Raw genomic sequence first — 12,041 nt, forward strand, 5'->3', positions numbered from 1 at the left:
GTTATGCAAATAGCAGTTAATAAAAGGAAGCTATTTATAAGAGTCCAAACAAAACATTCATAGATCTTGACTCCTAGACACTTGTTACTTACTAGGCAAGAAAGTGCTATTTTACTAATGCAAACTTAGAAATACTCTAAATGATCTCAAATACAGGGTAGATGTAATCATACTGTAGCTAGATAAAGAGATATTAAACAGCCACTAAAAATATAATTTGGATAGATGGTCACGATATGTTAACACAAAAAAAGGCAGGTCACAAAATAGCAAGTTTCATCAAAAACCTTTTAAAAATCTGTATGTGGTAACATGCACTGAACAGTCTGTGTATAAATAAAATGTTAAAAGTAGGTTTGCTGTGAAATTACAGTTACTTCATCTGATAGAATTTTTGGACTAAAAAACAAATTTCCAATCATTAATGATTCTCTTTATATTCTAGATGACTATATTTAAAGAAATAATACCTTAAGAAATAATAAAACATCTTATATTCAAATTTACTTAAAATTTACATAGGATGGTTCCAAATATCAGTACTGTCATGGAAATAGAACTTAAAAAGGAAATCTGAATATAGGATTCTGAGAAACCTAATTATCTGTTTATAAATAGCTGTTAATAGCTATTTGATTATGAATTAAATATTAATAAGAAATAGCAAAGTTCTAAAGAACATAATCTACTTTCACTTCTGAAAACATAAAATCTTTATATACTTTTTTAAAAAAATTATTATTTTGTAAGAGACAGGGTCTCGTTCTGTCACTCAGACTGAAGTGCAATGACACAATCATAAGTTCACTGCAGCCTTGAACTACTGGGCACATGTGATCTTCCCACCTCAGCCTCTCGAGTAGCTAGGACTGTAAGACGCATGCCACCATACCCGGCTAATTAAAATTTTTTTTTAGAGACGGAGTCTTGCTGTGTTGCCCAGGATGGTCTTGAACTCCCAGCCTCAAAGGATCCTCCTACCTCAGCCTCACAAGTCACTGGGATTACAAGCTTGAGCCACCATTCCTGGGTCCAAAGTGTTTATATTTTTTGTATGTGATAAATTTACATTTAAGTACAATTGATTTAACCCCTTAATAATACAACACTAAAGGACAATTAGAAAGCAAATGTTTAACTTGATATTTTAGGTTTGTTTTCCTGAGGCTAATCTCTAGCTGAGATACTTTAGTTTTAAAATAAAACTGCTTGATGGAAAATTTTACAATAAATATGTTAACATGCACTGAACAGTCTGCGTATAAATAGTACACTGAGAATAGTACATGTTTGTCAATTTTTATCTAGTTAACTAAATTTTTAGTAAACCATTAGGTTAAGAATAAAACATTTTTAAAATAACATCACGTTTAAGCCTTAAAAACTGATTTTACACCCCTCCTCATTTACCTACCTATCCCCAAGTTGTGAATAATAATGATGTTATGTGATAACAAAAGCCAATATGAGCATTTATTATATGCCAGGAGCTAGTCTAAACCACCCTTTACATGTATTGGCTCATTTAATCCTCACGAAATACCTAATAAAATAGGTAAAAATACTGCCACAATTTTAGAGATGAGACAAATCAAGAACAAGATGTTTGCCATGTAACTTGCTCAAATTTCACAGGCAGGAAACAGTAGAGCCTGAATTTGAACAAGGAAGTCCACTCCAGAGTCCTTGCCTTTAATTAACTTCAATGCTTTTGTATTACAATATATTCTGTTTTAAGAAACAAAACATTATAAAATTAAAGTCTTCTGTGTATTAATTTCATTCCTTTCCTCCCAACCCCAATCCCAGACAACCAGCCATTTTCCTGAATGCAGTGGTTATCATTCTGTAATATATACTTTTATTTCATATTCTCTCCTAAATACATTGTTTTTTAAGTTTTTAAACTTGTAATCTTTATATGGAAGTATCAAGTGAGACACACATACGTGTGCTTTTTTATTCAACATATTAGTATATGCAGTTGTAGTTCATTTATTTTCACTGCTACATACTGTGAAGTATTCCATTATAAGAATAAACCATCTATTTTTGAAATCACCTAAAGAAAAATGTAATTTGTATCTGTGCACTAAAATTCCAATATGCTCACTAAAGTTCAAATAAGGAAAAAATAGCTCTAAGTTATTCAAAAGAAGCACTAACACTAGAAAAATGTAATGCAAAATATTAACTCAGTGACCTCTGTTCATGACCTCCTTTATACTCAGCAACTTTTGGTTTTTAAATAAAATACATGTTATATTTCTCACATTCATCCAAAAAAGCGATTTTCATTTTTTAAAAGTCTCACATAATTTACCTGACCCACATATTTCCTTACTAATTTAATTGAGTTTACTTTTTAAAGGAAAGAAAATTAAATACTGATGTGGGATTTTTAAATGAATAAGAATAAAAAGTGCTTAAAGAGAATATGGGTATATACAAAGTAAGGATATGAAGCATCACTACTAATCCTTCTAAAATCTAAAGCAACTGTGTGCAAGAAAACTGATTAGAGTCAGATTTCACATAATGAAACTGCTCCATGAAACCCATGAAACAGATTCTTAAAAAGCTGTCATCTATTTCAAATATGACTTATTAACTGAGCCTAAATTCTGAAATAATGATAGTCCAGATGCATAAAACATTATGTTAGTAATGCTTTTGTAAGTACTTTCTAAATTTACCTTTTTCTTTTTCTGAAGCACATGATTAGGTAGTAGTTGATGGAGTTGCTTTCTTTTTACATGCATTGCAGCAATTTTCATATCCACCTCAAACATCTTGCTGTTTATTGCTTGCCTATAAACTATACAATTAGGAAATTGTTACAAGAAATAGAAACATTTTAATAAAGGCAGTTAAACTCACTCCAGAGAAACTATTCTAAGTAGGGATCCTTTTTCCATCAATACTGCATACCTGTAAATCAGTCAAGACCTATTCCTAATCTGACATAATTCATTGCCTGAGTAAACTCCTTTTACCACAAGATGCGCTGAATAAAAGCACAAAATGTATTAATTCTTCCAGTGTAGTAACTCTTTAAATAGCTCTTAAAGTAGTAACTCTAAAGAGTAACTCTTTAAGAAATGGCAGAAATGAGGGGAAAAGGGTTTCTTAAACTCATACCCTTTTATGCTACCAGTACTATTGTTTAAAACTTTACCCAAGTATGTAACACATGCTGTAAAATAAGTCAAACTTATTAAACTATACCTATAGGTACCTTTACAAGAATCTGCAAGATAAAACTAAGTAATGACATACTTTCTATATATAGTAATAACTTAAATAATAGAGGTCACAGGTACAAAAAGAAAATGCTACAATTAAATAAATTCAAATTATTTAGATCCAGAGGGCCCCAAAAGGTAAAAGTCGGTCATACAAAACATATTTATGAAACATCTATACTTGATTCGTACTGTTCTAGACACTGGAGATAAGCAGTGAACAAAGACCAATGTAGCCTCAAAGGGTCTACATTACAGTAGGGAGAATAGAATAAACAAGAAAAAAATAAAACCTAAACTACAGTCCATGTCAGATGATGATAAGTATTACTGAGAAAAACCACACAAGGAGTAGGATAGGAAGCTCAGCCTGGAAACTGAGTTGACATCTGACTGAAGATTTAAATGAACATGAGGATGTAAGCTGAGAGTACCTGGTGAAATAGCATTCCAGAGAGAGCAAACATCAAGAACAAAATGCCCTAAGCAGGAGAAAATGCCTGGAACATTTGAGAAACAACAAAAATGCCAATGGAGAAGATGACAAGTAGAAATCCATAATCCCTTATGTGCAACTCTAAAATCCTAAAAACTCCCAACACACACGTTTTTCTAAGATAGGAAACAAAATTCATCTAGTAACAAACCCTGTTCTGAACTACTTGTGGCTGTGGCTATTTGGTCTTTATCTTTTGCTCCATGTGAGTATCAATGGTTCCCTGCAGAAATGATACTGTCTTTCAGTACCAAATACCGCTCCAGGCCTCAATGGGTATATTACTAACTGTATTACCTTTCTGGCTCCAAAACTTACAAATAAAGGATTGTGAACTTATAATAGGAGGTAAGGTCACAGACATAATGAAAAGGGCAGATCAGGCAGAAGTTTGCAAACCACAGTAAGGACTTGGACTTTTATTCTGAGTAGATACTCAGATACTCAAAGCTTTTAAGCAGGCAAGACATGATCTGGCTTAAAAATATCATTTGGACTCTAGGTAAGAACAGCTGAAGGCGTGAGCGCAAAAGAGAAAGTTTTGGCAATGACAGTGATCCAACAGCACTATAGTGGCTAGGACTTAGGGTAAAAACAGTGGGATTAGTACTAAGTAGCAGAAACCTCAATATATTCTGAAAGAGGAAGCAAAAAGATTTTATAATGGATTAACATGGAGTAGGGTCAAAGACTGATTCCAAGGTGTCTAGGTTGAACAACCAAAATTACTTGAAAAGAAACTGGTAGGGGTTGGGAGTGAACATTTGTGTGCTGAATATGTGAAATCTATTTTCTTTTAAAATCCCATAAAGTATTGGATTAAAGTGTTTCAATATACAGGACAACTAAATTTTCCTTCCCAAAATATCTAAAACATCCTTGAAAATCTTGATGGTTCACTAGTGTAATCTTTGATAAACATCTTAATTTGAACGCAACATACAGAACAAATTTCTAATCCAGGTAGGTATCCATGACTTACTAGTTCATAAGTAAGTTAACATTAGAATTTTTACTTCAGGAAAAAATACTTCTGTGGTGTTCAGCAGGTGGAGTATCACCCTACATACGACATTCTAAAAATCTGTAGAGGTCTTTTTGTTGTTGTATTGATTAAAAGGTACTATGGCTAGAAACATATATATATATATCCTTCAACGTGGACAGTTCTACCCAACACAGAATTATACCATGTCCTTCCTACATTCCTAACACAAAAAACCTACTTAGCAATTATTTAAACAAGAAATCACTTCAATTCTACATTTTAAAAATGGAGTATTTAAAATAAAAAACAAGAAAAAAAAAACAAACAAAAAACGGAGTATTTTAATTTGAAATTTCCAGGAATACAACTACCACCAAGCATATCAAAATTAGGTCTCTTTTTATTTGCAACTTTCACTCTTACAAGGTCACCAATGCTAACGCTGCTGGTGATACCTGAATCACCACAGACAACACCGGTATTGATCAGAATTTATAGATGTCACACTGCTAGCGAATCCACATAAAGTGTAATCACTTGACACTTAAGTTATCTTCTAGCGTCATTGTATCTGAGCAGTGACATATTGAAATACATATTCTTTTCCTTTTATTTTCTCCTTTGTATCACAGTTAGTGCACGATACTGATTTTTTAACAAACTGGCACTAATTTTTTTCTCTCCTGTAACTAGGTAAAAAAATTCTTAATTTTAAGTCTATATGTTCTCCAGGGAAAACTCCTCATCGTGAATAAAAATGCCACTTAGATTTTTTTTAATGGGAGAGAGAAGGACAGTGTCTGAGAAAAGGATTAGTCCTTAAAGTAGATGTGCAGTTGTCCCTATGTGTAGTATTCGCCATTCCCATGAAAAGTTGTGCACCTACATATAGACTCATTCTCTCAACTACATCCACCATTTGGTCTTTAGTTAAAATGAACTACCTTTCATCTTAGAGTACAGGTCAATCTGAAATCTACACTAAATCAGCCTATTTCCCACCTATGCATTAACATTTGAATCTGTATTTGAGACATAGTAGGAAAATTTCTCCAGGTCATCACAAGTTACGCTTCATTGATTTCTCAGGTTCAAGATGATGAAGGCAGTCAGACACAGATTCAGTCTAGACAACCATATATTCAAGTTGTTTCCCATTTTTTAGGAAATTAAGGAGAAGTCAAGTTTGGAATGGTTCTACTTAACTTTAAGGTTGCCACAATAGCGAAAAATCATGTATATACAGGTTGAGTATCACTAATCCAAAAATCTGAAACTGAAACTTCTACAAAATGCAAAAATTTGTGAGTGCCAACATGCCACTTAAAGGAAATGCTCATTGAAGTATTAAAATTTCCTATTTTCAGACTAGGGATGCTCAACTGGTAAGTGTAATGTAAACATTCCAAAATCTGAAAAAAATCCTAAACACTTCTGGTCCCAAGCATTGCGGATAAGGAATACTCAATCTGTATTAGACTAATACAAAACCATTATTCTGATGACAGTTCAATATTCGCAAGTAATTTCAATAATTATTGTAAATATCACTATGGTGTGCATCAAGACAATTTCAAATATGCAAGAACTGAAGTGTTTTGATTATCCAAGTAAAGACATACCTGTATCTGTGAAAGACTGAATATCATAGGTGAGATCAACACTGAGGTTTTCAGAGTTTTCTGTTTTTTTAAACACTAACCCAATCACCCACATCGTGCGAAATTCTTCCCTGCAAAGAAGAGCATTACCATAGTTTATCTGGATTTCATGAAAACGTAGCTATCAATGTGGCTGACAATCTGAGACATGGAAAAACTTGTAATACAAATGTATGAGCAAACTAAAAGTTCTAAGCCCAAGCTCCATCAAAATGCAAAGTTCTCACCGACACCTGTCCTCTATATTCCTACTACAACATAAACAGAGATCCAGGAGAAATACAGTCTTATTAACTGTACATTGATAGTCAATGTCCTTAATGATGATTCTAAAGAACCAAATCCACTGAAATCAAAGAAAAATTATCTTTAAACTAATGAAGGAAAAAGACTTTTTAGAAAGTCTGGGAAAAAAAGGATTTTCTAAATACAGAAATTTAACTAGAACTTAATAGCTATTTCTTAAACTTCAAAAATTCATTTTAAAAGGCCACATGAACAGAAGCATAATACCAGGAGTAATTTGTGATTTAGCTACTTTTGAACATTTAACAGTGTATCTACTGAATGGAACATCAAACAGTCTCATAATAATTAAGATTAGAATTACCACAAAATGTAAAAAAACTCATCATATAATTACAAAATTTAAAACATCTATATAATCATTAAGAATACTGTGTAACACAAATTTAATGATCCTTCCACTTATCTTTTTTTAATGCTGCTTTATTTTTTAAAATAAGCTTATTACTAGTACTCTCCAACTCTCCAATGCAACAAAGTATAGTCTAGTCTCATATTAACAGCAAGCAATCAAATCAGCAACTGACCTATATAAATAAAAGACCTCTAAAAAGGCAAACTGACTCTGCTTTTACGTACGTTAGCTTCTCAACAGTCCAGAATCAAGCATAAATCAGATTTTTATAAGTTCATATCAAAATGTTTGTTCCCTTTTAACAAAAAATTAAGATAAAAAGCAAAGACTGATGTATGGTATACCAGCTATTCTGACAACTACTGTACAAAACAGGAGAAGAAAATATTAAGAAGGAATGGTAAAGACAGTATTAACGGAAAACTGTAGAATGTGAACTCTAGCTAATAGGCACCTCATCACTGGAAGAATATCAGGAAAAAAAATGTGTGCTGATTTTTCTCATAAAACAGTCTTTCTTTTCAATGTTTCTGATCAGAAAAACTAAGTTACAAGTTCTAAATTGTCTATTAGCCATATGTAGTCAACAGAATAGTGATACTGGTTATAAAAATTGCCTGTAAAAGCGTCTATGAATAAAAATTGGAAATGGGAAGAATAAATTAAATTAGAAAAGGGCTTACTTGTCGGGATTTTCTTTGGGTGCTGGAAATGACTGGGGATTCACATGAGCCAGTGTAATAAATTCATTCTTCTCCAAGCTTCCAACCAGGATTCGGATTTTTGATTCCACCAAGCCCACCCTGAACAAATGTCACTTAGTATTAACAAAAAGTTTTGGTTAACTTAAAAATAAATAAAAAAATGCACATACCAGGGCATTTCAACTGGCTGAACTCCCACAAATAAAATCAGAAGCCTTAAGTTCTACCCCAAATTGCCAAACAACAGGGAAAAAAGAGCCAAGAAACACTCCATTCACGCCAGCAAGGCTGCAAAAGTTCTCCCCACAGAAATTTTAAGAAAAACAAGCTGTAAGTGCAATTTAAATATACAATTAAGAAATGATGCATGGATCTCTAAAAAGCAAACAAAAAAATAAGTTGCATATGGATCCCCTGATTTCTATGTTTTCACTACACACAGTAAAGCAGCTCCATTTGTGAACAAATCAAACCAAACTAGAAGTTTTAAGGACTTCCTCCCATCTCCTACTGTGTTCAGTGGCTATGTGATTCATTCTGAAGTTTGCTTTTTCTGTAAAGTCTGTTCTTATACTCACCATTCTAGGCGTTGTTTTTCTGTTGGTGCACTTGCTAGAAGTACAATATAATGCCTTTGAAGATAAAGACAACATGCTATTTATTTTATTTACATGTTTTGTGCTGGATATTAGACCATAAAGTAATAAGCTTCCTTACAATTATAGATCCACATCAATTTAGCAAGGGGCACTACAATCTCAATATGCACATAAAATCATATATGCTAAATTCCACGTTTCTAACTACTAGTGAGTTTAATTCTTCTGAAAAAAGCAGTGACTTTATGAATAATTACCGAAAAGCAGCTTAATTGAAGAAGTATAAATAAGCATTAATAGTTTTGCTCAATGACACCGATTGAGTGCTCTGCCTTAAAGAGTTGCTCACTAAAATATAATCTACTTAAAAATGTTTCAATGGAATCAAAACACCATGGCTTTAGACACAACAATTTATCACTAAATACACACACTACAACAGTAACTTTAAAAACAGTATCGAACACATCATGCTTTTAAATTCAAATTAAACAGTAGTGAAAATTAAACTAAATACTACAGTTAGGCCCTGTGATTTTTTTCCCAATTAACAGTATACGTTTCTATAATCAAAAAAGAAAAAAAAAATCACTAACATGACAGCAACAAAGAAATCCGATTTTTATCCAAAACTCAATCCCATTCATATTAGACAAAAGCCAAGTTTTCACTTCAGAAAATAGCATCATGATCAAATAAATACTGAAGTCTTTTTAAAACTATTTACAACTCAAATGTAACTACTATGATTCAGTTTTCTAAGACTAAAAAAGTTCAATCCAATATACTCTTCTATAGTACCCAGTGCTGGGAGCCAAATTTCACACCAGAATCTCTACAGCAAAAAGCAAACTGACATCATCTAGTATTCATAAGTATTGATACTAGTTTCAAAAGTAGCAGTATCACCAAAATTTTAAAATTATTTTACTCTTTGAAAAGTCTACCTAATACTTTCTAACACATTTTATAAGTGTAGTTTCTAACCAAGAGCAAAAATCTGACCTAGACCCAGAGAAAAAACTACCAAACCTATTTAAAAAAATGTATTTGAAAAATGGTTTCAATTCTTCACAGCTATGTAATCCTAGGCAATTCTAAGTCTTGTGTACATCGTCTGTAAAATGGGATAATAGTACACATTCTACTGGCAGAGGTATGTAAAGTTCAATGGAGTTAACTTGAAGTCTATAAACTTAAGGTAACAGAGATAGATATATAAAAAACAAGGAATATAGAGCCATGTGAATATGCAGTCCAAACCCCTACAAACCAATACTTCCTTTACCAGTTTAATTTGCTCAGCATTATTTGGAAAATGTCAAATACATGAGCAAGCACAGATGGCCCAAATAAGTCAACAAAAGTCATATAAAAGCATTAAAAATTCATGTATTTTATGTATAGAAAAATCCATACTCGGAGTTCCAAATGCTCTTAAATCAAAATCCTAACAAGCTCAGTAACCTGATTTCTAGGTCCCTAAAATATTAAAAATGGCTAACTGGTTTAAAAAAAAAAAAAAAAAGGTACAGAACATGCAGAAAGAGCTCTCTCACAAAAGTACAGCAACTTATAACAGGAGACAATGAAGTACAGAAATCAGGCACGTACACAAAAACACAAAGCTGTCTGGGTCCATCTAAGGGCAGGGACAAAACTCCCGCAGTCTCTAAATCACTCTTACAACACATTATTAAAATGGAAATTCTTAATAACCACCTTAGTCTTCAACAAAACCTTAAATGATATACAATGTTCTTTATTTATAAAGAGGAAATACACAATCCATTTGGACACAGTTTTGTTGGCAATTCAAAGTTCTGAATCCTAGAGTTCAACATTACTTCTTACCGAAATCCAAAAGGGAAAGAGTACCTACTCTGTACATATCTTACACACAAATGCAAATATTCACATATAGGTAGAAATGTTAATTCTAACAAGTATTTACGCTGAAGTTAAATGTCCTTTACTCAGCCACATTTAAACAAATTTGAGTTGAGAGATATAAAATGCAATAGTTAAGTTTAATAAAAAATAACCTGCAAATATCTTGAGTCATTAGGAATTTATTTACAAAACAAAATTCCAACTGCATTCTCTAAACATCTCTATTTTTAATTTTTAAAACCAGGACTGGTACTCAATTCTTAAGGTCCCAATCAGACCACAGAAACCTAGTGTACATGTACATCTAAATTAGGCTACATTTTGTTGATGTACCAAAAAACGATCCCCTATTTTACAAGTGCCATGTTTAAACTGTCATGTTTATGATGCTCAAATGCCTCCATGTGAGACTTTGAAGTCTTAATGCAATTGCCATTACCTTTTCCCCAAATTAAAAAAAAATTCAGTTTCCAATAAAAATAGTTTAAAATAGTTAAAAGTAAATTTAACTATAAAAATATATCCCAAAATAATTAGTATTTATGCAAAGTGCCCTAAAAACAATTAATTTAGTTACTGTATTACCTAACTGCTATTTGCAAAACAAATTCTCTAAGTGAATCTCTTGAAGACCATTTCATCTCACCTGGGAAGATAACTCAGATACATACAATAAAAAGCTGGCACATCTTAGTCAAAAATGTTTGTAAGTCTCTACGTAATTCAAGACCAAGATTTAGTTTCCTGTTTTTAACTTTTTTAAACAAATTTAAGGTTACTATATATACACATGAAATTATAAAATCATCTTGCACCTTAGAGAATACACTGGTTTACCTAATACTTTTCCTTTATTCCTAGTGAAATCTAACACCTGAAGTAAGTATTCACATTTCCTAATGTCAGTGATTTACTGCTAGTTACTTGTTAACTCGAATTGTCTCAGAGGCGGCATTTAAAAAACTGTTTTTCTTAGAACTCCAAAAATTTCACAAAACAATGTTACCCCTTTTTGTTAAGGAACACTGACATGTCTTTCTGGAAGATGATTAGTTTGCCTTTTAAGACAAATGAGATTTTTCTCCATGGTTCTGGCTCCTTCCAAGAATGTCAGGTATATTTCACATGATTTAAAATCCTACACATATCAACAGGCAGTATTTCATGATATGCCTCAAATAAGATTGAATCAACTCTGACTTATGGGAAGACTAAACATTTCCATTTGGTTGTACAGTCAATCTTTGGGGTATTTTACATGAGGATGTTTTTAAAAATTCAAATCTGTGAATACCTCCAAAAGCCTAATGATAGTCATCACTTTATCTTAGACGCAAATTTCTGGAGAACAATTAAAAATATAAATAGAATTTGGTATGGATAAAAATAGCCCACTGTCATATTTCAAAGGTTTTCAGAAGACACTCAGCAGAAATGTAAATTTTCCTGATGTAATTTCCTCTATTTGTTGCTGCTTCCTTTTTTATAACCTAAAAAAATTTGATTGTTTCACAAAAACTTCAGTGAAGATTAGTAATATATCTTTTAACCAGTCAAAGAACTTATAGGTACTATCCAGCAAGGACTGAAGCATAGTTTAAAACTTTTAAAAGAAACAGTAAGCAAGCTTTAGAAAAAGCACCAAAGTGCTAATAATGTGAATTTGAATAAAATGACATTAAGGTTTGTTCAATGTAAACATTAATCTTTCTTAAAGTGAAAGAAGCCCCATCACAGTCCTATAAGAAAGTGAATAGAACAAAGTTTGAATCTAGTTTCATCATTGATTCCAGG

The 12,041-nt window shown here is 32.2% G+C and overlaps 1 protein-coding gene across 13 annotated transcripts in view; it reads right to left on the minus strand.

The window, feature by feature from the left end:
• PAPOLA (poly(A) polymerase alpha) overlaps nucleotides 1–12,041 on the minus strand; it is a 63,485-nt gene that overhangs the window by 16,442 nt on the left and 35,002 nt on the right. For all 13 annotated transcript variants that reach the window (XM_031667865.1, XM_031667862.1, XM_017961517.2 and 10 more), the window contains 4 exons: nucleotides 8,334–8,387; nucleotides 7,735–7,854; nucleotides 6,352–6,461; nucleotides 2,697–2,818 (listed from right to left, as the gene is read on the minus strand). In XM_031667865.1, coding sequence (XP_031523725.1) covers nucleotides 2,697–2,818; nucleotides 6,352–6,461; nucleotides 7,735–7,854; nucleotides 8,334–8,387 — 406 coding nt within the window. The remainder of the gene's footprint in view (nucleotides 1–2,696; nucleotides 2,819–6,351; nucleotides 6,462–7,734; nucleotides 7,855–8,333; nucleotides 8,388–12,041) is intronic.

This window comes from Papio anubis, chromosome 7, assembly GCF_008728515.1.
Source record: "Papio anubis isolate 15944 chromosome 7, Panubis1.0, whole genome shotgun sequence".
Classification (NCBI taxonomy): Eukaryota; Metazoa; Chordata; class Mammalia; order Primates; family Cercopithecidae; genus Papio; species Papio anubis.